Source organism: Tinamus guttatus, unplaced genomic scaffold (genome assembly GCF_059628265.1).
Source record: "Tinamus guttatus ecotype Peru unplaced genomic scaffold, ASM5962826v1 Tinamus_guttatus_pri_ptg000197l, whole genome shotgun sequence".
Lineage (NCBI taxonomy): Eukaryota > Metazoa > Chordata > Aves > Tinamiformes > Tinamidae > Tinamus > Tinamus guttatus.
Window position 1 is genome coordinate 770,012 of NW_028288731.1, and position 26,978 is coordinate 796,989.

Below are 26,978 nucleotides of genomic sequence, written 5' to 3' on the forward strand. Positions count from 1 at the left end.
ATCTCCATCTTTATATGTGAAAACTTCCAGAAAAACGTGTGTGTGTGTGTATGGCAGAATCTGGTCTTGCTTAACCTGGGAATAAACCTGTAGGTTTTGAGGTCATGGCACTTTCTGATTTTTTAGCACATGTCTGCTCTGTAATGTACATCTGTCCCTAGGCTTGGGAGGTTTTTCTTCCCTTTCTAAGCTTTGCGTGCATGCTTCTGGGAGATTTAAGACTTGGAAAAAAGCAAAATTGTGCTGCATGTGAAATGCCTGTCTCAGTTTGGCTGGGCTGTATCTGAGAACTGCCAGAGTTTTGGCAGAGCTGCCTGTCTCTTCTTTGAGGAGGTCTGGGATAGGAGTCAGGGCAGGTCAGCCCTGCAATTTAGTGGTATCTCCTCAAAATGGGTCTGCGCTAGGGATGAGCTGAGATGCTGAGTAGGGGCCTTTTACCTCTACCCTGTTTGAATATATAGTGAAATTTGGGTCATAAAGATGAAACTTGGCTTTCTGGTCTTTGTCAGGAGTGGGGTGGGTTTTGCAATCCCCTTTGCTGACGCATCTGCTTGGTGTTTTTGGTGTCCTGAGCTTGAGAGAGTCGCGGTTCGTGTTGAGGGGATTACTATGGGTCAGCGCTGAGGTACAAGAGGGCAGCCTGGAGGATACTTGTTCCTCCTCGCTGGGAATTAATCCTCATCTGGAGCCAGCACTCAAGTGGGGAACACTAGTGATTTACTGTAATTAATCATGTCCATTCTACAGGATATTTCCCCAGTGGAAGTGGGGTCCTGAGGGTCAGAAGCTGGGGAGGGGGGGGGGAGAGGTGCAAGGGTTTCCAGCATCTCTGCCCTGTTTTTCATGACAGAAACGTGGGGAGAAGGTGGGGCGGGGAGCAGCCAGGCAGGGGTGAAAGGGGGAGATAGGAATTAAAGCGGCACCAGGGAGCTCCGATGTGGGCTCCCCTTCACCTGCCTTTGAGGGGCCGAGGAGCGATTTGGGCTGCTCCTCCGGCGGGTGGGAGGGGGAAATGGCGGCGCTGCGCATGCGCGGGGCGGGCCGGGGGACGCTGACGGTTGGGGCGCTTCACGCCGGCGCGGGCAGAGGCGGCGTGAGGGGCCGGGAGGCGGCGGCGGGCGGCGGCAGGGTAGCGGCTCCGAGGATCGCGGCTCCGCCATGGGGACGCAGGGCGCCGGCAGGAAGCGGCTGCCCAACCGGGAGCGCCTCACGGCCGAGGACGACGCGCTCAACCAGATCGCCCGCGAGGTGGGGATCCCCTCGCGCCCCCCCCCCCCCCGCCCTTCCCAACGGTCGCGCACGCGCCAGGGTCAACGGAAACCGGGGTGGGGGGGGCAGGTGCGGCGCCGCCCGGCGCTGCTGCCCGTCACCCCGCTGCGTGTTTATTTATTAACTTATTTATCGTTATCCCGCCCGATCGGGATCGGCATCCTGAGGGAGGCTGTGGTAGCGAGGACGGGCGGCCCTGTCCATTCGGTTAAACTCGCCTTTTTTTTTTTAATTTTTTATTTTTAAATTTTAAATTTTCTTCCTCTCCCCGAGGAGGAGACACCCACGCTAATTGCAGGGTGTTGAAGGGGAAATAGCCGGGGCCAGCGGGTCGCTGGTGAAAGGGGAAAGTGGCGGTTTCAGCCGGCTGCTTTTGTCTCCTAATGGTGCTTCTTGTTCGTGTCACCTGTATGTATATATATGTATACGTTAAAAAAAGCGCACATATGTGCATAAACTGAGCATGTGTGTTGATGAAGCTCCGTGGCCGAGCTGAACAGAAGGAGCATGGAAAGACTTTGATTGCCTGAGTGCATCACAGATGCTTCCCCCATCCCTTCCTTTCTCCCTGGTGTGGCAGGAGGGCAGGAAGGGGAAGATCAAAGAGAGCTTGGAGGCACCCAGGCAGTTCACCTGTCTCCTATCAGGTCATTGTGTGCCCTCTGTATTTACTCTAGCCAGGGATTTTCACTGGGAAACCTGTATTCCTTTGCCATAAGCAGTGTATCCTGCTGGTGGCTTTGTGGTGTTGTGCCAAGCTGGGAGTTAAGTGCGCTTCCACTGAACAACATGGTAATTTCTTTTAATGTCTGTCCTGCTGCTGGTTAGCAGGTCTGTAGTTCTGTAAAACTGTCCCCTGAGGGGCTAGAGGTGTTTGGGCAGCATTGCCTGCTCTAGGAAGAGATCCAAGTGTCGGTCCAGCAACCCGGCAGCAGGTTTGTTGAATGTGGAATAAAGCTTAGGTTAATTTCAGAGGTGTTGATCTATTTACGGGCTTAGGGTACCGCTTACCTCTGAAGTATTTAAAGTGTTTATAGGTGAGAAAAACACTGCCTAGGGCCAGCCAGTACTGCAATTCCTGCTGAACTCCAGTGCTTTAGGTCAGGAAAAATTACTGGTCTGCCTACTCGTGAGCTTGGTATTAATGGCTGAGAACTAGCAAATAGGTCACTGACTTTCGTTTTTTTTCTTTTAACGGAAATGCATGTAAGTGAAAAAAAGATAGAAATGTGCAAAATGTTGTTGTACGTAGGCGTAAGCACACAGTCTTACTTGTAACCTTTGGAAACAACTTTATAGCGCACGTGTATGCACAAGGTTTGCTTGTTTTGACAGCTAATGGGTGAGACACGCACTTCGTTAGAGGCTGCATCACTGGCTTTTTCCTGGATTTGATTTGAGCAGTTAAGAAGAGCTGGTGACCGTCTCGATCCACCTCTTACTTGCTGTATATGGCTGTGCTGGTCCACTGGAGAACATGGAGACACTGATTGGGTTTTGTGTTGACCAAAACTGATCCACGTTACTCTGTTTTCCTCCTCCCATCCTCTTGTGAAGGGGGAGACTGACCAGCCTGACTGGAATTCAGAATAAGCTGGGTGCTAAGCAATTTAATTTTCTTTTGTTTTTGTTTTCCTGAATCTCAGCTACTGCAGCATTGGATGAATAGCAGTATGCAGCTGGGGACCAGGAAGGTAGAAGGCCTGTTTGCTTTTGATGGTAGTTAGCTGTCAGGTGTGGGTAGCGCTTACATCTCACCCCTCAGATACTATCCCTAATGGTAGCCCTGATCTGGCCTATCGTCTTTTCATGTGCTATTTTGAACTAGTTTGTAGGTTTTTGGAATATGTGTTGTGGATTAACTTTTGTGTGAGTGATTTAGAGAGTGCATTGACAGAAGTCAGGTTTTGGAGGCAGTATGATGAGGAGATGCTCTGTGAGCATTGCCAGGAACGAGTAAGTTCCTGGGAACCCAGTTTGAGATAGGAAGTCCAGAAATATCTCATGTCCTGGATATGCATTAATGAGAATGAACAGTTGTGCCATGTAGTCAAATTTGAGTCATGTTAATGTCCTGAGAGTTAGCCTCGGATGAGAGTATGAATTCCACAATGTCTGTCATTTGATCAGGCAAGATGTACTAAATCTGTAGCAGGAAACCAAGATGGTTCTTTTGCAAATTTCTCTTCTACTCTCAGTTGTCTTTAGCTTTTCACTTTACCACAAAGTGCTTTGATGCTTTAAATATTTGCTTTTTCTTTTCCCAGAGACTGCATAAAGGACAACTTGATCAAAAAGCCCTCCACAAATCTGTCTTTAATCTTTTCCCTTGAGTGCTAAAACTGTGAACTGCAAAGTTCAAGGTTCAGAGTTTTCCCATATTATTTTAACTCTTTGTTTTCCTTTTACTTGGTTTCTGTGCAATTATGATTGGTTCATAGTTTAAGTACCTGTCATCTGCACGAGGAATCTAGGATGACTTCTTCCATTAGATTGTAAGAGGTCTTAAAAGTGTCAAGTAATCCCTTTGTCCCCTTGTAATGAGTATGCTGAGAATCCTCAGCATACAGGAGGGTGGTTGAGATTTCAGCTCCAGTGTCTCTCACGAGTGCTTTGGCAAAGCTTAGAAATGTTGCCTTCTCGTGGAGATTTTCACTTCACTGTTTCCTTCAGCCTTTTTATTTTGTTATTCAGAAGCCACTGGAGCCTGTGAGTTTCCAGCAGATTTTAGGGGGTGTTGTTTTATCATGTTCAGGTAGAGTCCAAAAGAGAATCCAAACCAGCTTTTGTCTGTGGAGGTGCTTCTACCTTGAAGTCTCTGGCAGTAAGTTGAAGTGTGTGTCTTTAGTTTTTCTCCGAAAGAATAGTGTTGCCTTGCCCTGTTTCAGCTATGTTTTGTAATTTACAGTGCCCTGAAAAAACTGTCAGTTCTTTGTATTTTGCGCCCGTCTATGGGAAATGTTAAAACTTTCCCTCCTAGCAAGGCCTTCCTAACACTTCCGCAATTTGAAGGGCGAGTTCTGTGAATTTGCAGACAGGATGTCTCGTTGTGTGCGCAGTTCTGCAGGCAGCGAGAGCTCTGCGTGGTCGCCAAGTCCTCCTCACCTCTGTAGGATGTGAGAGCACAAGTCTGAGAGGAAGTGACTGTGAGCGAGCGGAAGGAAGTTGTAAAAGTGAAGCACATTGTAGCGATGGGTTTTAGTATGTGCATTGGTAATATTTAGCAGTAGCGTCAATATTAAAGTGTTTGAGGCAGTTTCTGACCTAGATGAGCTGCAAGTAGTTTGTCATCTTGTTTGGGCCTCCTCAAAGCAGCGGCAGAAGTTGCTGAGAATCAACTGCCCATCGGGGACAAGCCACTGATCTAGCTACTGGTTACTGGCTTGTGTGGCAATTAAGGAGATGACTATTACGTAAATGTAGTTAAAGACAGACCACGGCGTTCTCAATATCTGAAGGGCACAAATGGTTTGTGCTCAGGTCTGGCTGCACCTGGCGCGTGTTGCTGTGGCTGTTGTCTTTTCCTGCTTGTCACCCGCAGAGAAGAGGGCAAAGCTGATCAATGATAGGTCTCCGCTTTCAGACTAGTGTTGATGCCAGTAGATTATTCTGTGTTTAGGTCAATGGAAACTTTTGGAATATTATATTCCTCTCCGAGTACATGCCAGAAGTGTTTGCAAAATCCAGCAGTTTGATCTTGATCCTGAGCTGTGTGCCAGCAGAGCCAGCAGTCGCTACCTGTGCTCACTGTGCTGTTGGCTCTGTCCTGCATGGCTGATGCATGTGTGGCTTGGGAAGGCACAGCACTGGGCAGTGAAACCTTACTGAGTTGAGCTGCTGGCTTTTTCCTCCATTGCTACAGGTCGAAGTGACATGATAATTTGAGATGTCATCTTTTAGGGAATATTTTTTCCTATCTCTCACTCTCCACTTTGCTAGCTACAGTAATTGTTGTGTTACATGAGTGCAAGAAATTCTACAAGTACAGTGAGAACCTGCCATCTAGACTGCTCCCTAGACAGATAATGTTACTATTCTTTATTTCTTTGAATGAGGAGAGCAAGATCAAGGCAAATTTCTTAGGTTTTTGTTTGTAATTTACATGTTGGTGACATTCTGTATACGAATGTATTTTACAAAACAATCCTGGCTTATGCCAGGATTTCTCTGTGCTAGAAATCTTGCTCTCTTTTTCATCCAGTAGTTTACAGAGGAAAACTGCTTAATTTACAAGTTTTCAGTTGGTATTTACAGAATGTGCAGTGTTAAAGTAGTGGTAACGAGTGGCTTCTGTGTTGTTACTTGTCAAGTTTGGAGAACTGTTACCTATATATATGCCTCTAATTTATTAGTATTTTTAAGTTTTGTAGCTTAATGTAGTTTGAGTGAGCTTTTAGTTGGAGAGTTGTTTTATATTCTACGTGATCCCCAAATTGTGTCATCATACTTTTATGGAGGAGCAGAATATGAAGTTGGTTCACAAGGCAGGTAAAATGAACCAGCCAGGCTTTACTGGTCCAGCTCAGGAAGGCAGTGATTAACTTAAAGCCTGTGCTGGAGTTTCAGGATTAATGAATAGATGCTAATGATACCTGTGCATGTGGAGATTTGAAAGGTTTGGCTTATGAATTGTAGTAGTAATTTGGAGAGTCCTGCTATGTGCAACAATTCGGGTTACCTGCGTTGTATGGTAATTCCCTTGGAAGTGGAAAGAGCTTGTTGCAACTTTTAAGATGGAACATGTAGAATGGATATTTATATATAGGAATGCAAACCATGCAAGTTTTATGAAACTTGTGCAAATCATCCTTAGTGTTTCCTGAGGATGGACTAGGTAAGTTTAAGATGTGTGTGCCATGTTATTGTAGTAGTGGAACTTTCTTGAACAGTATTTGGCATCCAGGGATTCATCAAAAGTTTTGTGAGCCATCTAAATCTTCCAAAAGAAACCCTTAGAAACAATATTTTATGTGACACAAATTGCTTTATGTGGCTTATTTTTACATTGCTCTTTCTGCCTTTGTGATGGTGTTAATGCACAACAGAGCAAGTGCTCTGAAAAAATGTGCCTGACTGTAGATCTCCCTTCTGGAAAAGGAAGATAGGGAGGCTGGGGATGCTTACCAGAGCCACCCGAAGCATTGGAAGGATTCACGTTCCAAAATTAACACTGTTTTGCACAGAAAACACACTTTTCTTCATTGAACCTGCTTTTTTCCCTTGTGTTTCATAGATATGCACGCAACAAATAGTATTGTATTTTTTCAGTAACCTCTGCCAAAGGGAATGCTTAAAAGAACAGCTTTGGATAGTTCAAGAAGCAAGACAAAAGTCTTCACATCCATCTCAGTTTAGTGAAATGGCTGTTTGTAGCCTAGCTCCCAGCTAGTAATCTGCCTTACAATCTGCCTGTTGCAATAGCAGATAATCAGTTGCCTGTTTTTGTGTCCATGCCTGGCTTGAGTCCTCTTCAGCTGTCTTCTCCCCGCTTGAGGAAACAGCTGTTTGGGAACCGTGATTCCTATTTCAGTCAAGCAAGCAGCTAGTGTTAGGATTAACAACGTGGAAATCTCCATCTTTTTCTTTGCAAGCCCAGATGCTAAGCTTGTCTGGAGGAAGTAATGCCAAATACTACCTCATCTAAAAGGCTGCCTTTCCCAGCTGGTTGGTGAATAAAGGTGGAGCTCAAGAGCACTTAGAAACTTCCTTCAAGTGCCTTCAACACTGTTCATGTTTTTTTCTTTTTTCTTTCTTTTTTGATTTTTCTTAAATCCTTTCAGTGCAAGCAGCAAATCCGTGTATCGTTTCAGGCTTGGGGAAAGAGGCATTTATTCCTCCTGGGGTGTAGTCAAGTGAGCAGGTTGCCAGGAGCAGTGAATCTGTCTAGCTAGACATAAGCTCTTCAGAGGCAAACCTTAAAATAGCACCTCTGAAATATCAGCTGTTGTCTCACTTCTGCTAAAATACTTTTTGGGGGAGAAGTTGCCCGTTGGAATCGAGGGTGGTGGAAGAGGGCACTGCAATAAGCCAGCTTTGACTTCAGACTGGCATGAGGTAGCTTGGGAGAGTTTTAAATTGCAGGAAGTGCTTCTGAGGAGGGAATATGGGCATGGTTGCCTTGGCATTTCATCTTGGCATTCTCTCTGCTTCGCGTGTCAGCCCGCACGCTTATATATCTGCCTGAATCTGCTGGCTTCAAACAGAGTGGAAAAATAATAATGTTTAGGCCCTCATCACACAGTAAAGATGATGGAAGGGCTTAAAGGACTTCTTATGGAAAGACATCCATAACCCTCCACTCCCAAGATGCTCTTATTTTCTCTTTCACTGTATTTCAGATAGGGAACAAGGGAATAGACTGAGGAGCTCTTCTCAGCCAAAACTGGAAGAAGTAACTGGTCTGGACACTGAAAAGTACTGCTGACAGGTAGCAAGAAATGTAGGGAGCTCCCAAAGGCCTGGCTGCAGAAGCTTTAATTCTTGAAATTAAAGCTCGATATGGCAGAGGAAATAGTAAATAAGGCTATAATTCGCTGCGAGTATTTTGAAGTTTGTAATTACCTAGAAGGAGCTGAATCAGTTGCCAAGCTGGGCTAACAGTGTGTAAATAACTTTCATGTGTAAAGAACATTTTCACGTTGGCAGGAATGTGGCATAACTTGAACTGCTGTAATAGTTCGACATCTCCTTACCTGCAGTGCTCATTGGCTGGACTTGAGTGCAAAGACATTTCTGATGTGTATTTGGATGGCTTTTTAATTTTGATTTATAAAGACTTAGGTAATCAGTAGGAAATGTGGAGGGCAATGTGAAGGGCAAGGCTTGAGCAGTGTTTCTAAATGCACAGGACTAGAAAACAGATTTATAGCCTGCCAAGTTGGGAGTTTTATGTGCTGGGAGGGGAGAGATCTAAGGTCCAGTTCAAATGTATCCTCGTATTGGGAAGTGTGTTCAAATTGAAAACCCTTATCAGAAGGGAGCGTATCACTAATTAAACAATGTCCCCAGGACAGATTTGAATTTTATTTCAACATCTAGCCCCTAGTGCTACTCTCTGTTCCCTTGTCCCCTCAAACATGTCAGGTTTTCCTGTAACCGAATCTCTGAAAACAGTCTGTTCTCCTTCAGGGTGGTGGCATTCTGTTTTTGTTTTTTTTCCAGAATCTCAAACCTTTGGAAAATGTTGGGCTTTATTGTCAGGCATAAAAATTGGAAAACTTCAACAAAGCTCAGATAGCTATTTTTGGTTATGGAAAGAGGGATGCTTTAGGCCATGAATATAATTGCATGTAACTCATGTGGCATAACTTCTGTCTCAAACTTTGAGCAACTAGTTCTGATGTGGATGCTCTATCGTATAGGTTAAAATAACTTAGGGATTTAAAAATTCAGCTCGGTGTCCATTAAAATGAGTGTCTTAGCTAATTGCTCATTAAAAGTGTATAACCTAGACCTCTGAAGGTGATAGGGGTGTAACGTGTTTTTGGTGCAGTATCCTGGGTGTGATTTGAGATGGGATGGATTTGTTCTGTCCTTTTGCTGTGTCCCTCCATGTACTTGCTGCCTGTGAGCCAGCTGCTTGTCAGGGGCTCTGGTTTTATCCACCTAAATACTATCAGAGCATTTAAGGGTTGAGCTGGAGGTGGTGAGGGTAGAAGCGATCTGCTGGTGCCAAATCCAAGCTGTGACCCGGTGTTATGTGGCGAGGAAGCCTGTTACTTTCCCATTGCTTCTTGCTGTTAATTTTCACAGCTCCTTTTCACGAGCCTCCTCTCCCGGCAGCATGCTCTCCTATGTGCAAGATGAGTTTCTTTTGTGGAACAGCTTAATCTTGACAGTATAATTGCAGAAACACAGGGTGCCTTCTAGTTCTTAGATGCTTTCTGAGCATCTATGGTAGTTGAGTAAATATTTAGATTGTGTTTTTGTATTATATGTTGCTGTGAAAGAAATCAGAGCCTTTAGTAAACCAAAATTGCAGGTGCCTCAACCACTTCTGTGTTCCTATTTTTGATACCTGGCAATTAGGTAGGGCAGTGCTTGTTGTCATTGGAGTTGCAAAGAAACACAAAAACAATAGTTAAATTTCAGAGCAACCATTTCCTTTCCTCATAGCTGTCAGAAGGTTTGTTTTATGTGAATAAGAGTGAATTATGCTGCTTGAACACAAATGTCTGCCAAAGAAACACACAAGATGATATCACCAATTCTGACTTCCTCAAAAATATTTTTCTCAAGAGTTGAATTTTCCCTACCATAGAATGATTGCTTGCAGTGCTTAGCTGCGCGTTGTAGCAGATTTGAGATAGATTTTCCAGAAAATAAGACCTTCGGTGTTCCTAGAGTACTGAAGGTGATATTGCAAAGGTACTTGTTTGGCTGATTAATCAGTAACTTGGGTTTTAATAGTGTTTGTAACAATATGACAATGCCCCTCTCAGACTTACTGGTGATTTTTTTGCAGCTTGTACTTGCAGTCCCATAGAGATCTTGAACATGGAGTTTTGCATGGACAGAGAGCTCAAAGGATTAATGTTTCTTTCCTCTGTATTTCCCCTCACATATTTGGTGACCTCTCTCTTCACCAGCATCTGATTTAAATTTAATATTCTTTTCCTTTGCTGCCTTTTTTTTGGGAATACTTTCCACATCACAGAATATCCTTCCTCCTAATCCCATACAGTATTTGAATACCAAATTTAGATGAGTCTGTCTCTTCTGTCAGCTTTTGCCAAACTCTTCCAGTAGATAAAATCGGAGTACAGGAGCATCTGGCATGCGAAAAGCTGGCTCAGGTTTTTGAACTTGTTCCCTTAGGTCAGATGGATTTCAGGCATCCCCACTTGGGTCTTCTAATTATGGAGCATTTATCAGCTAACATACTAGGATGACAGGAGAGTAAGGAAAGAATCTTGCTGTGCTTCACGTACAGCAAAATTCCCATGTTGTGACCTCCTGTCAAACTCTTCAGTACGTGTGTAGCTTCATGTTTTTTCCCCTTAACTTAAATGAAAGTGTGTCTTTTAAAAGATTGTATTTGAAAGCGTATTTTAGGTGACTCTTTACAAAGGTGGCCATGTGCAACAGTTCCCATTTGCTGTTTTGCTGACTGTGAGCAGTAAGGGTAAGAGCTCGCAGGCTGTTTTGTCTGTGCAGTCACTTGGTTCTCTTTGATTGCAGATTTGTAGTTTTGATTCTGTTGCTAGAAAAATGGTAGAAAAGATGTCATTTTAGAGAAGCAGTCTCTTTAAATCTGAATGACTCTACAACCCTGTTGTCTTGCTTTGCAACTGTGCATTTCCCATATACTTTTTTTATCTTTAAGAAAACCATTCTCCCATATGAAATCTGTGCATGCTGGTCTCAATTTCCTTGTTTTGCTGGGTGTGTTGCTGAGCACTAAGAGGATTTATGTTGACAAATATTTTGAATTGACATCTGTTGAAAATTGAAGTGGGCTTTGGGGACATTCTTCTGCTACCCAGGGGTCATGCTCTTCCTCTGTCTAGTAAGTATGAAATTTAAATCTGCCCTTCTGTGAAATGAGTACATTGAAAGAGGGATGTGACCTAACCTTTGCATGAACTGTGGAGGAGTCGAGGAGCTCTGGGAAAAAGTGTGCTTGCATGTGGATAGAAGGGGTAATATTTGTGTATGTAGAGAAGGTCAGTATTTTAAATGGTTATAGGGCATTTTAATTGATATCTGTACTCTATTGGCATTATTCTGGAAAAATCATTATTTGGTGAGCTAGAATAAGGGGAGAAATGTTCACTGTGTGCTGGGGAAATAACTTTTAATTTCCTGAGGGAACAAATATCTCTATTGTAAGACTTAGTCTGGGAATTGTCCCTCTTCCAGTGGGAAGGTATCTAGAAACACAGAGTTTGGCATTGACTAAGCAAACAATCTAGTAAGTAATGTAATTTTTTTTCCTACTCATTTGTTCAGTTCTCCAAATGCTCTTCGCTGCTGGCCATTTTTCTAATCCAGCTGTTCCCCACGTGATGCCGACTCGTAGACTCAATCTGGGTATTAAATGGACTGTGAGATTGAGGATAAAACTCTCGATGTTGTAGCTGCTGGCTGGTATCCCTGTTAGGGAAGGAAAAGCAGTAAGGGAAGGAAAGGCCTGGCCCAAGGAGGACACCTGCCTCTGTGTGTTATGATGTTGCTCATGCTGATAATATATCCTAAATAGCATTCTCTGATTTCAGGAATTCCAGTAAATAGCCATTAATGTCATTTTTGTCATACAACTAAATGAAGTGCCTGTAGTTTGTGAGCAAGGGTCAGGACCCAAACTGTTCAGGTAATCCGTTGCAGCTCAGACCCAGCTAGGATGCAGTAATCCTCTGCCACCCCCACACGAAAGCTGTCCAGTCGTTTCTTAAACAGTGCTGCTTATTTAGCTTTAATCTTCCCCGGTGCATTATTCAGCACTGTTTCACCCTGTGCAAGTTGTCTTGACATGTCCTGCCTCTCTAACGGAATTTTTCTTAACATGCTGGAGTGGGCTGTGGACTGATAGCAGACATGGGAGTGTAGTTCCGATGCACTGAGCGGGTAAGGCTGTCTCGTAGGTAAAATGTTTAACTACAGTGATGAGATACAGAGGTCAGCGCGCTTCCATTTTCAGATGTTCTTCTCAAATTGCTCCAGAACTGTGTGTGTTTTAAAGGCTTTTTTTCTCTGTGAAATTTCCTCTGTGCTTCTTATAATGCAAAATGACTGCAGCGTTTGGCTTTTGTTCTTAGGAGGCTTGGCTGCGGTTCTGCTGCAGAATATTTAAAGTTGATACTTGTGCTTGGATGACAGAAAACCTGATAAAATGCAACGTGGTAGATGATTTAAACCATACTCTAATGTAGAGCTGTACTAAAATGAAAAAATATTTAAGCTGCTTTTTAAAATTGGTTTCCTTGGATATTGGCCTGTTCCTCAAATAGTATAGGCACAACCCATTTTTTGTTGTTTCTTTGGTTGATTTTTACAAATTAAGAATATCTGTGTGTGTTCTAAGTGTCCTGACTTTTGCAGCAGAATACAGAGAGCGTCCAGGCTTTCCAATTCCGTATGGGAGAATATCCAAATTAATCTGTAGGGTCATTTCTTGGCCAGAGGATGGTGCAGTTGGAAGAACTGCATCTGGCTTTCATGTAATTTGTGTACCATGCTTCTGACCTTGTCAGGTGCTTATGGCGAGTCTTGCTGTTTGCTCTTTTTGATGTTCCATGTAAAATATTCCTTTGAAGAGCTTATTAACACCTTGCAACTGTTAACAGTCGCACTGCAGCTGAGCAGAGCATTACATTGAGAATTCCATAGTGTTTTTTAGTCAACTGATTTATTGACCCTACATCAGCCTAAAGAACCAAACTTCCTTTAAATGTGCATTTAGATGGGAAGATGTTACCCATGGAACAATGTGCTGCAGGTGATCTCTGATTCTGAATCTTAATGTTAAATGTAGAAATCTACTCTTACATCTTTAATTGAAGGCTTGAAATCAGCTAGGAGTTAAGCTGGAAGTGTTTCTTTGTTGATGTTCGCTGAGTTCTGATATCCCTGGCTTCTTGTTGGAGAAAGCAGAAGTAATGAGGACATTATTTTGTATGGTAGATGTGAGTAGTTGAAGATATTTCTTCCTTACTGAAAGTGCTGTATAAATAAAAATTATGTTATGACTTGATACATAAATACTTGTTTTGACTTCCTGCTAGCTTTGCATGGGTTTTGCAGTGGTAAAAGCTTAGAGTTGCCCTCCTACACTTGTAGGCAATGCAAAATCAGAGTTTTAAATGAGAAAGGTGTTATCAGAAGAGAAATAGGACTCATGAGCTCATGGTTTACCACTGTATGACTCCAACCAATTTAACTACAAAAGCAACAGCTGTTGGGATGTGAAGGAACTGGTGCATGCTTTTATCTCAATTAAAAAAGCACCTGATGGCAGTTAATGGTAAAATAGCCAGCTGCTTTTTAAAGACCCTGAATCTTAGGTCAGTTCTTTCTGAGGAAAAAGTTGCTTAAGTGAGGAAGAGAAGGAATATTTCTTTTCAAATGTGTAGCTAAGAAAGCAAATTATGTGCAGTGCATATGAAATCTTTTTTTATAACTTAGAAGCTGTCTTGGTCTTGTTTTCCGAAGAAGTGCTGAAACAGTGTGCTGAGGTGTCCAAGTTTGAGCTGTAAGTAGTGTCTTCCATAGTGCAATCACTGTTTTTTAATAAGACTTTTTAATTATATTTTTGGAGATGGACTTGCTCATCAGCTCTGCCAGGGAAGTTTATGTCAAAGGCTGCAAAATGTTGCCTTTTCTTCTTGCTATGTAACCTGAAGCATCAAGCATCAAAACTGTTGTCACAAACATTCAGTACAGATCTTGAAATAACTATTTTGAATCTCTACATATAAACAGTACTAGTACTAACTGTTAATGCAATAACAATCTAGCATAATTTGCTTATGCAGTCTGGTAAGCCAAGAAAACTTGATTTAATGCTGCCAGGTTTTCTTTAAGTGTGGAAATGCTACAGTGTCGGAGCTGAGGCTGAGGATTGAAGGCCGTGCTGAATGGACTGTGCTGATGCAGAAAAGGACCTTCTAAAGATGCCACCAGCCGTTCCTTTCAAAAAGCAAAGAGAACCGACACCTGCTGGCACGGGTCAGTGCATCAGTTCATTTCACTTGGGTTTTCAAACTTCAGAAAGTTCCAAGAACTTTCTGGGCATTGCAGGAAATATTTAATAGCATCCTTGCAAATCCAGGAGATTAAATAGTGCTTGCAGACAGCACTGTGGGAAATGGTGTTATACCTATCTGGTAATGGATGGAAAACTGATACATATTTATTTCTATGTAGGATTAAAAACCCCACACTTCTCTACTGGACTACCCACATGAAGGCTTCTCAATTACATTTTCAGGCATGGTTATTTTAAAAGGAAACAGCCTGGGGAAATGGAAAGAAGTGAAGGCCCCCTGATACAAGGGCAGGTGAGAGCGCGGAGCAGAGAGGAGGCTGGCCACCCTGGTGCTCTGCCGCTTGCTGCACGCCGCGGAGAGCAGAGCACCCTCTCAGGATAGCCAAGGACAGTTACGCTTTGTGGCTGCAGGGGGATTTCTCTGCTGCTGTGTTCAAATCTTCATTTTTACCACTTTGAGTTACACACTTCATGAGATGCTTTTTATTGCCTCAGAGAAGTTAAGCAATCAAATAGAAAGTGACAGCTGGTAGGAGACTTACCAAGGGCTGGATCACTTTTTTCTTTTTCCTCTGTTTTATGTGCACTCTGCTCTTTGCAATTATACTCTACTTCAGTCATTTGAAACTATATCCAAAGAAGATTGTTTTTTTTCCACCCAGGCGACTTTACATTCAGTATTGGCCATGTATATTACATAGAGCCCACCAGATCGCCAAATTATATATAGACACAACACATGTTTTCTAGCAAACTCTCCAGCTTGCTTAGCTTGAGGGCTCAACCTGAGAAGCAGTGAGCAGTTACCCTGGCTGCCTTTTACTGGGGAAAAGAGGGAAAATATGGCATGGCAAATAAGGGTAGTCAGGATATTTAACATCATAGCTTGGTTGTTTCTTTCAAAACACTGTATTTGCTTTGGAAATGGCTAATGCAGTAGTTGCATGATTTTTTAGTGTGTGTCTTGGACTGTCTACAGTTGTTTCAGTTCTGTAGCATCAGGAGCACCATCAGGCTGAATGTGGTAAGACCTATTAGTATTGCCAAACCAGGAGAATTATATAAATGGATCCATTTTCAAGTTGCGCGCTTCGCAAGTGAGTTCCGACTGCAGTGTGGCCCAGTTGCACAGGGAGCATCTTGGAAAGTATAAAACTAAGAATTAGATTTGATGTGAGAAACGAATATTTTTTGCAAAGTCGTCTGTTAATTGCTTAGTTGAAATAACATTTTTCTTCTGCCATAATTTCTACCCTAGAAGTCTTTCTAATATGTTAAGCTACTTATGCTGGGTGGGAATAATAACTATATCTACCCCCTACCTCACCCAAGTGATGGCTCTTGGCCAGCTTCTTACTCATCAGCTGCTGGTCTTAATTCTTCTTAAGTTATTTATTTATTTTATCTCTGAAGAGCAGAAATAACTATTTACATGTGCCCTTTTCTCCGGAGTATTGGTTTATTCATGAGATGCTAAGAATCCTTGGTTCATGGTGGCAGCGAGTTAGCCAGGCTCCCCAGCTGTGTGACGCAGTCCAAACCACTATCAGTGTTGGCTACAAAGCACATCCTGGCTTTTCCCTCAAGTAGTAACGGAGCAGGAAAGATTATTTGGACAACAGTGCAAGAGCTGAAGTAGTTCATGAAACCTGAAATGAAGCTTTTCCCATGGCGGTCTCCCTTGGATAAAAGGCTCCGAGCTGGGGGCTGGCCCTGCGCTCAGAGGTAGAGCCGCTTGTGTGATGAGGTTGCACTACCCAAACCCGCAACCCCAGGGTGAAGACAAAACCTGCAGCTTCTAGAAAGCCTTTTTAGCTTGCCAGGCTTTGCTTAACTTAGAAATGGACTAGTTTAGGGGCACCAGAGGAAATCAGGGTGATGTTATCAGCTGCTTCAGCAGTTAGCTATTGGAGTACTTGCTGTTCGCTCTGCTTGAGTGCATTTTGGTGTCTCTGCTTTCAGAAGATAGCGCTGTGCTGTGCAACTGCTTTCTCCTTTCTGTGCATCTCATGCTGGTGTCAGCTGTCCTCATTATAATTTATTCAAAGTGTGTCAAATCGAGGTGCTTTAGTTTTTTTTTGTTGTTGTTGCAGTTTAAAGAAATGCAGGAAACTGTACAAGCATGTTTTGTTCTACCACCTCGTGGCTTTTCCTCCCATAGAGTTGGCGGAGAGAGGATAAGGATGGCCTGAAAACAGTGAGCTTTCTGCTCACTATTGCATGTCCCCTTCGCTGCTTCATCCTGCCAGAGCAGTCGCTTCCCTCTTGCTTTTCGCCCTTGTTGGAGGGAAGAGGGCAGGGCTGCTCCTACCCAGCGCAGGCTCTGTGTGGTTGAGCTCAAGAGGGTGTCGGGGAGGGAGCTTCCTGTCCCAACGGCTCCCTGGCTCCCTCCTTGCTCTTCCTCTCTCTCGGTAGCTGACTCATACTCGCAATCAAATGACAAAGTTACAAAGTTAACCCCTTGCAGACAAAAATTAGTAACTTCTCTGTGAAGGCGAAAAGCAGAAAAATTTGTGTGTTTTCTTTTTTGCTTGTATTTTGCTGCAGCACTAGGATATTTAGGATATTATTAGGTTATTTAGGATGAAGGAGATTGGAGCAGGAGCAGCCCCTTGCTTTGGGCAATGCAGATTGCAGGGGGGTTCTGCACATGCAGGTTGGTGACTAATTTCACATTTTGGTTTTGGAGTAGATTACTGGTCTGAGGTGTTTCCTGAGCTCGGTACCCTGGGTGTTACCGAGTGAGGCATTACGAAAAAGGCCCTTCTTTCTGTACAAGAGCTGCCCCTGCCTGCATTTAGAAACACAGGAAGCCAAAAATAAGGAATTATTACTGGTATGAATTAGAAGATTAGGCTCAATGCTGAAATTTGAGCTCACATATACATCTAGCCTTCATCTGTCTCCTTTGCAGCATGGTGTTAGTCTACTCTTGGCCTTTAGCATCTGAAATCTGTTATAAAGTGATTAGATTGGATGGAATTACATTTTATAAACCACAGCCCAAGTTCAGCAAAAATAGTACTGGACCTGCTTGCCGTGAAGGTAGCAAGTGGATGTTGAGCTTTAATACTGCTAGATGACAAGGTTTACATTTGGAAGCAATGCTGATTGATTAATAAAACCTAGAGGAAATGAGCTTTTGTGTACGGGGTGTCGCTGACAGTTGTTACTCCTTGTTTGTATTCTAATGAATGTTTAAAATGTTCTTTGCTGTGAGGGGAGAGGGGAGAAGAAAATTGGGGAAGGAAAAAGAGGTGGAAAGTTGGGAGGATAAAGAGTGAAAGGGAGGAAAAACAGTATTTGTTGACTTTAAGCCACATGATTGCAATTTAAATGAATATTTCAGCTAAGATGATCAGTAGAACTGAGGAGCTGATGAATGACCTGAAAGAATAGATGGGACAAGCCAAGATCCTGTCTCTTCCTGTGTGTAGTGCACCTTTTATCGCTGCCTCTGCACTAGTCATTCATCACGTCCAAACTCTTGGCATCCTGGCTGTTCTCCTGCTGTGGTTGTAGAGGGTTTAGGCTGTGGCTGTTTAGCTGGAATCTCAAATAGTCTTTTTGGCTATGAATAGCCTTGAATGGAATAGATTTATCATCCTCAGCAATTTGTTATGGTAGATTATTAAATCCATTCATTTAAAAAGTTACTTAGCTTTAATTTGTACCAGTAATTGATGCTTAAGACCTCTCTGACTCTTATAATTAATATTCTTGTAACTTCCTTTAATTGCGTATGGAGAATATTTATGCTTTACACAGAAGTAAAGATGCTAATGAGGAATAAAAAGCTCTAGCAGCACTGTGATTAAAATACAAAACCTAATAGAGAAAATGGAAGGTTTCTGGTAAAGATTTTTTTGATACCTCTAATATGTGGAAGTACTATTGTTTACATACCAATGCCATTAAAATTGGTCACTGTCTAGAATGCTTGTGTAATCGGAAATCTGTTGCACAAGCTTGCACTCTGTAAATTCAACACTGTTTTTATAAAAATCATTATACTAAGAGAAAAACTCTTAAGGCAAGTCGTTGCATAAAAGCTGCTTTTTGTAATGCTGTTTGTCTTAAGGCATCAAAAATCTAGCATTTATGTTATTTCTGTGAGACTCCTTAATTGTATTTCCTCCTGTATCACTCTTGGTGGGTGCTGGCTTTACCTGCCATGAGAACTAGGATCTGGGCGTTTTGGCAAACAGAAAGGGCTTTGAGCTTCACGTCTTCTGCATATTTTCTTGTGATGCACAGGGAAGAGTTGGAATAGGTTTCTAAAATGAAACCAAACTTTTATTTGATTCTTTTTCCCCCTCCTCCCAGTGAACGTGTTCCAGTCTTCTGTAGATAAAGACAAGCAAGAAGTCCCCCTCCAAAGGGCTTTCCGAGCAGGACTGGTCAACACCAGTATCTTCCTTCTGTGCTCTTGGCTCCCTGCACTCGGCCCCTTGCTCTGGCTGGACAAATAAGGAATCTTGGGCTGTGCACCGGAGCTATGAGAGGCATTTGGAGATGGCCGAGTTGGGCAACAGCTGCAGCCCTGGGCTGTGGGCCCTGTAGGCCATAGTCTATGCTCTTTGCTATAGACTCTGCTATAGCAGGTGAAATGTTTGTGGAGAAGATGGTAAAAATCCAAAGGGCAGGATGAAGGTGATGGAATAAGCACAGCATGGGCTTATTTTAACATCATGACTGATGAAAGTTACAGTGCTTTTCCTAGTTTCTGTCCTAATTAAGAAAAATAATCCCTTTTAGATTAGACTTGGCTGAGAAAATTTGAAAAGCGCTAATTTTAGCTGCAGCTTCTGCAGGTAGACTTGCTTTTGCATGTACTTAAATATGACGTATGATATCCCAAGCCGTAGTTGGGTTACAGGGAATGTATGATGTAGCATATTTTCCTTTTACTCTGCCATAGGTTGAATATAAATCCTTAAACAGTTTACCAAAAATAATCTGTATAAATACCTGAGTAAATGGAAAAATAACTTTCCTCTTACCACGACATTAGAGTTTAACAGAATTGCTCAATTGTAGACGCCCAGTTGGGACCTCTTAAATTAGTAACTGGTCTGTGAACCCAAGCATCCAGATTTTAGGCAGATTTCTGGCACGTGACGGAGATGACCATTCCCAAGTAGGATTGTAGAGGAAACGTCTGTCTGACAGCTTGTGCTTCCAACAGCTGACACTTTTCAACCAAAAGCAAATGCCAAATTAGGCAACTTCTACATGACATTTCAGCTCTTGCTTCTCCTTAGATTGCAGCTTTGACGTAGGGGTTACTTATCTTAATCCGTTACTGTTTACATGCATGTCTTGGTCACCTGAGTACTTGCAATCGACTTGAAAGTGATACTATGAGAGGGAATTAATGCCTGGTGTGATAGTGGGATGTGGGAGCTCCCAGATCTGCGTTGATCCCCAGGAAGATCTGTTTGCAGAAACCCCTAGGCCAGAGTGGCCGCAGAACAGAAACCAGCCTGTTAACCTTGGGCTGGTCCCTCCCTGTAGATGGCAGCTCTTGGGGGAGCAACAGAAGGAATCTGTGCTTGGTTTGGCCGGGCAGTGTTTTTCATGGACCGCAGAATTGCAGTCTTTTGTGCTGCTCTTGCTTCCATTAGGATAATCTGAGCCTTTGCGACAGATTTATGCCTAGCAGGCTGCCTGCCACTGCTTTTGCTGTTAATGAAATGCTAATCGCCACCTACTCAACAGAGCCTACCTAAGGAAGGGGGAGTATTTTACAACTACTTCTAATGAGCCATGATTAAGAAGAAAGTACTGGGCTTATAGACTGTAAAGCTGTCTTGGTGCTGTCCCTTAGTCAGGCATTTCTTCAGTTTATCTAATGGTTAAACACACAAGTTAGTTAATGTTGCATTCATTAGAACATAGGTGGTTCATTGCTAGATTTATAACCCCCCCAAAACTGCCGAATATGTTAGGGTAAATTTGAGATTGCTTTATTTGTCCCCACTATGAACATACTGTAAATGATCATCCCTCCTAAGGTGGTTTTGCCTAAACACCTTGGTCTCATGAGGGAAGAGGAACTGATCAGTCATTCCTGCTTTCTCAGCTGATAGAGTGTTTTTTTGTTTCCCATTGTCATCACCAAAACTAGTTTCATTATTCTTTGTTTACATTTTTACCTTTGATACTGTAATGTTGACAATACTTGAGTTTAACATGCAATTACTGTGTTCTTTTTTAAGACGAATAGATAAGGCATCAAAATAAACCAGTAGTTCAGCCCCATCAGTTCTGAGCTAGACATGTATGTGCTTTATGTTCTAGGAGCAGACAACTGAGAGTGCGTTGTGGGTGTTCCCTGAAAGAGTAAGTAGATCCATGCAGTGCTGGTTAGGAAAGGGTGCAAGATGCTCCGGATTAACTATTGGACTTGCCTCGATCCTCTCATGGCTTTGTACAAGTCCCGAGTCGGAAGTCAGTATGGCAAGGCTTGCAGTGCTGGAGAACTGAAATACGTTCAGAGAAGGAACCAAGGAGAGTTTAAAAATACGTTTAGACCCTTGCTTTCACTGAAGTCTTGTTGACTAGTGTGAAAGAGCTGTATTTCTGTGCAAAAAAAAAAAAAAAAAAAAAAAAGTAGAACTTGGGCCAGGCTGCTGTCTTCCTAGGGCAAACAGGCACATACAGCTGTGCCTCTCAGAACTCTTGTTATGGCTTATGTACTTGCTTTGCTTCCAAACCTGGAATGTAGAATAGAAATTCTCTTTCGGATGAAATCAAGTGTTCATCAAGAATTTAGTCTGTACAGATCTTGCTTTGTAGGACTGAACTACTGCTGCTACTCCCAGGGTTAGTGATCTTATCTTCTGCTTAACAGATGTGGGCGAGAGATTTCTTCTAGAATTCTAGATGCTTTTGCAAAGCCTTTTTTTTTTTTCCAAGCCTTTTGCAAACCATTTTTTCCCTGTTTGTAATACTGAATATTCCACATGTCTTTGAGCAAACAAATCTAAAAATTAATGTTGAACATGAGGTGAGAATGAAGGAGTTTTGGATGGATTAACCAAGCCTTTTGCTGGGAAAGTGGGTTAGAAATTGTGTGTCATGTGCCAAAACGGGTCTTGTGGATTTGCTGAGGTGATTGGTTTATAACTTGCAGAGATGCTGAAGTATACTAGGATAAAAGCTCTGCTTTACTAATGGTATAGGTGATGGGTAAGGCATCTGGCTATCAGTATCTTAACTCCCAAGAAGAAGGTTTGTTTAAGAACTTCTCTTCATTTCCATTCTGAACAATTGTTGCTGACGGTGGAAAAGAGAAGAGATTCAGTGCTTTCATCCTGGATATAATCAAATCTCAACAGCTTCTATATAATTATTCCATTTTCATTTTGAAACAGTTTTCTGGAAAGCCAAGTTGGACCATCACCTTGGACGTCCGTGCAACTTGAAGCTAATGGGGTGTTCTCCTCGTTCTCCTAGTGTTTCAGTGAACACATCTGAAGGATGAAAAGCAAAAGATCTGCAATAAATCTAGGATGAGAGTCTCCAGTAGCATGAGGGGTTCAAATGCCTCTCTGAAGAATGAGAGGCTAATTTAAGGAGAAAAGGCTATTTTTATATACAGCATGTGAGTTGGGAAAAGCGCAGTTGTGTGCTGTCAATTCTGGCAGTCTTTTCAGATAAGGGATATTATGTATGTGCTGATGTACAGGCACTTGAACGTTTCACCCTTTGAGGCTCTGAGCAGAGTAGTGGGATTCGGTGGAGCTGCTGCGGGTGTAGTTTGTGTTGCAGAGGTGATAGAAAGTGGGGATAGCAACGTAGAGGAGCCCGTAAAAATTGTAATTCCGGATGTAATTGAAAGGCATCAGTCTTTTAGATATCTTGACGTCTTGATGTTTTTTTTTTTTTTTTTTTTTTTTAGACACCAAGAAATCCAGGTTTGGAGGGTGTTTGTGATGCGGGAAGCAGACACAGCTTTCTGGAGTCCTGTTTTATGGTCATGTCATCAGAATGGCATTTGCTAGTAGTAAATGCATTTAGCAAAACTAATTTTGGAACCATAGGTCATGGTTCTAAATTTGGTTTCTCCTCTTTAGTCTCACAATTAGGCCATAAAATAAATAGTATTTTATCTTCCACAGCCTCATTTCCTCCTTCTCTGCCAGGTATGATCATATTTGGTACAAGCCAAAGAACATCCTTGTTTTCCACTTGTGCAGTTAGACTCTTCTTTTTCCTTTTTCTTTCTTGCTTTTTTTAACACTTCACTCATGTTCCCAGCACTAGATTTTTCCCTTCCTTACTCAGTTTTCCTTTTGTTCCCCATCTTTTGTTTCTTTTGTTAGCTACTGCAATTCTGTTGCACAAATCAGCAGTGTTGTCATGGGGAAGCGTTGCAACATGAATGTAGTGAAAAATGTCATTTCTCTTTTCTCTTTTTTTTTTCCTTTTTAAAATTTTTTCCTCCCCCCTGCAAAACTGTAGGGAAGTGAACAAAGAAATCATTTCCTTGCCAACCTGGGTGTTGGATGGGCGAAGGAGTCATACGCAACCCCAGTTCTCTTGCCTGCTAGATACGAAAGCTGATCAAAGCAAAAGCAGCCTCTAATCTGCTCTGCTACCTGAGCATCCTTGGAGTCGCTAAGCGGTCTGAGTCCTCTTTATTCTCTGTGCATCTCCTGCAGAAAGAGAAGTACATGGTGAGTATTCCCTTGCCATCTGGCCCTTGTTGCTGGGATCCAGCGACTTGGGAACAGCGAAGGTACCTCTCCTCGGAGGAAGAGACAGAGTGAGTGGCGCACGCCGGTACCCCAGGGATGCCAGGGCAAGAGGAGCAGGCCGTGCCCGTTGAGAGGCGCAGAGTCAGCAGAGAAAGGCAGGGATTCCTCCTGTACATCCCGGCTCTTGTCCTGCGAGCAGTCGGGTGCAGCAGCGGCTGGCACGATCCCTCCTGAGCCCACGGAGGGTTTCTGCGGGATTGGCCGTAATCGGCTTGCCTGGTTGGAGCGCCTTCCGCTCCCGTGAAGTTGCTCTAAGACTGGCAGAAACTCGATCCTGAACATGGATAAAGGAGAATAAGCCGTTCATCTGGCTGGATGGGGGCCGTTATCTGGAGCGATGAACGACGCTGGCAGAATTACTGAAGGTCAGATAGTTAGTTTTTTATATGGGTCAGATGATCAATACTGCCAACAGTGTGTATATATATTTAAAGCATACAGAGTTGACAAAAGCTCTACAAGATGGGGAAAAATGTTAAATGGTTTGTATATACTTTGATTTCCTCACGGATGAAGCAGCTAGAATGGATGCTGTACAGTATTTTTTTGGAGGATGACTGAAGAATTTTATTTTATAGCAACTGTAGCAGATGGTTTTTCTTCCTGCAGCAGTTATGCTGTGTGAGTCTGCATGAAGGCAGGGGCTCTGGGGTAGCACACTTACCACTGACTCTTAAGAACAGAGCTTAACCAGCTTCAAATCTCAGCCCTTAGAGCAAACATCCCATTTGGTCCTGATCAGCTCAGAAATTTATATCCATGTGGGTGATGATGTCAGCCAGATAATTTGGGTACTGTTGACCCATCAGTGGCATCAGTGTTATATTTGGTCTGCATTGTCGGTCGTAGGTATAGCATGGTACGCAACCTATGAAACAGAGCTTTCTAATACCCCTTTACTACCAGTTATGCTAAATGAATCAAAAACTACCTGCATTAAGTACCTGCTTTATGTTTGAGTCTAATGATTTCAACTGAAACAGAGGGTGCCTACTGCTTTTTTTTTTTTTGCTTTTGTACAAGTGCTGCAAAAAATTCAAATTGTATTGCCCAATATTGTGATATCATTATCAGGGCTGCTTACCTGGGATTTAGACTGTAAGTGTGTGTGTGCATGTGTGTGTGTGTGTATGTATATATATATATGACAAATTTGTTTGCTTTGGCTGAATAGGTGTGAGTTGCAGTCTCGGTCAGTCAGTCTCTTGATGCCACCAACGTAGCAACACTTGAAAGGATATTTTTTTATTAAAAGATCATAAATAGATATTTCCTTCTAAAGAATAAATTTTGCAACACACATTCCACTAGATTCAGCCTAGGTGACTTAGCTCTTAGGGTCCTAAACCCAAACCTGGGAAACAAACCAAGGGCCATTTTCTGTAGTTCTCCTAAAATTACCTAGTTTGCTTATGTTTTTAGTGGAGCTTCTTCTTGCAATCATGGCAAAAAAAAGAAAAAAAAAAGAAAAAAAAAATGTTCACAACTGGGCACTGGAAGGGCTGTTTTCTTAGTGTTGGCCTGTGCCGCGGGCAGGCTGCGTGAGTGACGACTTCTCCGAGCATCTTCTGAGCAGCCAGGGTTGATTTCCAAGTCCCTCAGTGTGGTCACAGTTTCAAAAGCCCCATCAAATTAATAGCAACATTTTTGTTCCTGTATGAATGGAGCAGGATTTTTTTCCCTGTGTGAATGCAGCAGGGACATAGATGATTTTATGATATTGCTACCTGCTGCAAAGTGGCTGTTTCATAGTTATGTGGTTATATGCAATCATGCAACTCTATTTTTTTTATTTTGGAGGATCACTCTTAGTTTATTTTCCTGCTTATTCTTTGCTAGAAGCCATAAGAAGAACTAGCTCTGTAGTGGGAACATTGCAGCTCCCAGATAGACAACCTCAAGCTTTTCCTTTTAAACCCCTTTTTGGCAGCTTTATCTCAAGTATAAATAGAGCAGAAGTCTGTTCTTCAGCACAGGCTAGACCTAAAGTAGCGTTAAATGCTTTTGCGAGGTGAAAGTGGGCTTGCTCAGTTACTTGCAGATGGAGGATATCCAAGTGGGATGCTATATTTACCCCGCTTCATTCCCTCACAAGTTTTACTCCTTGGTTTCGTGCAGGATCTGCAGATTTTACACCCTGTATTTCAAACACACTTCTAACAAGAGATTTGTGCTTTGACTTGGAGGTAGGGAGGTCTTTCCATACTTCAGTTTCTATCTAGCTGTTGTCAGCAGCGCTATCGCAAGTAAGTGCAGTTTTTACCTTTTAGACAGTATTTTAAAGAGCAGCAGTTGTAAGATGTTTCGAAGAGTCACTTAAAGCAGTCAGGTAGCAAGCTACATCAGCTTGCCTTGGATGCCCTTAAATCTCAATGGTTTTATGTGGAAATTGGCTCAGCATGTGTAAAAACTAACATGACTCTGGTGCTTCAGGAGGCAGCGCTGTTTTACAGCAGCTTAAAGTGGATGCAACATCCTCACCCGACTGCCGTGGAGAAGCAGCCGGGCAGGCCGCTCGCATGTAACCACTTCTCTCATGTTTTGCTTTTTCACATAAACTATGAGACTACTCTGGCAGCAGATTGTCTTGTGGTCATTAATAATATCTGAAGACAAGTTCATTAGTAATATTTGAATATGAATTATGGCTGGCCAAGCGCCGGGGCAGGGTCAGGCTGGTGTCCAGACCCGCTTCGGCTCTGGCGACCGGGCAGCCTTGCCCAGCAGGGGGCAAAACGGCTCCCTTGCAACATGCAAAAAAGAAAAGTCCTTTTCCATTGCAATTCGTGGTGGGATGCACGCTGCCTGGAATCCCCCATGTTAACACAGTAAATTATTTATAGAGCATGAAATGCAGCCCGTGGCAGGGAGCAGTTTGCTTTGGGTAACTCTGGCTCTAAATAAGCCTTCAGCTGGGCCTGCTGCTTTGGGTGAGCTCCCAGGTGCGCCCGCTTAGAGAGTGTAATAGTGAGATGCTGTTCTGCTCCTTATTTGCTTCTGATCTTTCACTTCCAAAAAAAATTGTGTTGTACATTTGTGGGGGCCTGAATGAGGCAGTATTATGTGTACCTTCTCAACCTGTATTTTTCCTAATAAGCTTTTTTGCTGTGTTGAAACTGTGCTGAATGCAGAAGCTGGCATATTTTGAATGGTTGATCTTTAAAGAAGGCAGCTATTGATTTTGAAGGCATTGATAGTGAAGCAGAGAGAGTGGATATAAAACACAAATTGCTGGGTAAAATCAAGTTAGATGGGACTTGTGGTCTCCTGGGGGGGAAAACGATGGGGAATCTTAACATGAACTGTAAAACGCCCCTTCTCTGGTTTGCTTCAGCCTTTTTATTCTCTGCATAGGTGGTGGAAATGCATTTAATAATTCAGCACATGTTTAATGATTACTATTAGCGTGCATTCCTGTGGGAATACGGAGGAGTTTGCCTTCTGTGGTCTCTTATCTTAGTTGTTATCCCAAGGTCAGCTTAAAGGATTTGAATAATTTGCATCTACATCCTCGGTGCCTGAATGCTCAAGTAGTTAAAATTATACTGTATTATTTATTTCTCTCCAAAGTACATTTTTGGTCTTTTTTTATATGATCTAAGTTGTCAGATTTTTTCTGAATTGTCCACTTTGATCTGATGGAAGGGATATTGACCTTAAGTAAGGAAGCAAGTCTTACCTTAAGGCTTAGTTAGGTATCGAATCATTCTGTGTTTCAAGGGAACTAAAGCTATTAAAAAGTTTTTTTTCAGGTTTAATTCAGGTGCTTGCTTTGCTGTCCTGCTACAGTATAATGGAACTACTTTAATAAGCAGAAAAAAGACTGCATCTTAGCACCTTTTCAGACTTGGCAAGCCTTTTCCAGACTGGGCAAGAACCTGATATACTGTCACCTCTTAGTTCTCCCCTGCCTGTAGTCAGCACCTTCAAATTGCACTTCATGGGCTATTGCTCTGTTCGCTGACAGCTGCTGTATTATGTCCTGCGGTTGCTTCCAAAAATCAAATTTTCCTCTAGAAAGCCATGCTGCATTCATATCTACTCTCCTTTAAATTCTCTATAGCCATGTGAAAGATTCATCTGTTTTTATAGATTCTTAACTGCTCAGCTTGCATGAAGTCTCTACATGTAGTACTTTGTAGATGAGGTTCTCAAAATATTCCTCCTTGTATTACTTGTCCTTCAGATGGAAGCATCGTCTCTATTCTGCAGAGAAGAAGCTGAAGCACAACAGCTTT

The 26,978-nt window shown here is 42.6% G+C and overlaps 1 protein-coding gene across 1 annotated transcript in view; it reads left to right on the forward strand.

Moving 5' to 3' along the window:
• The first annotated feature begins 1,133 nt into the window (after nt 1–1,133).
• The window catches only part of LRRFIP1 (LRR binding FLII interacting protein 1), a 77,731-nt gene continuing 51,886 nt past the window's right edge, over nt 1,134–26,978 (forward strand). Inside the window, exon 1 of the mRNA XM_088523679.1 lies at nt 1,134–1,248. Coding sequence (XP_088379805.1) covers nt 1,159–1,248 — 90 coding nt within the window. The 5' untranslated portion in view covers nt 1,134–1,158. The remainder of the gene's footprint in view (nt 1,249–26,978) is intronic.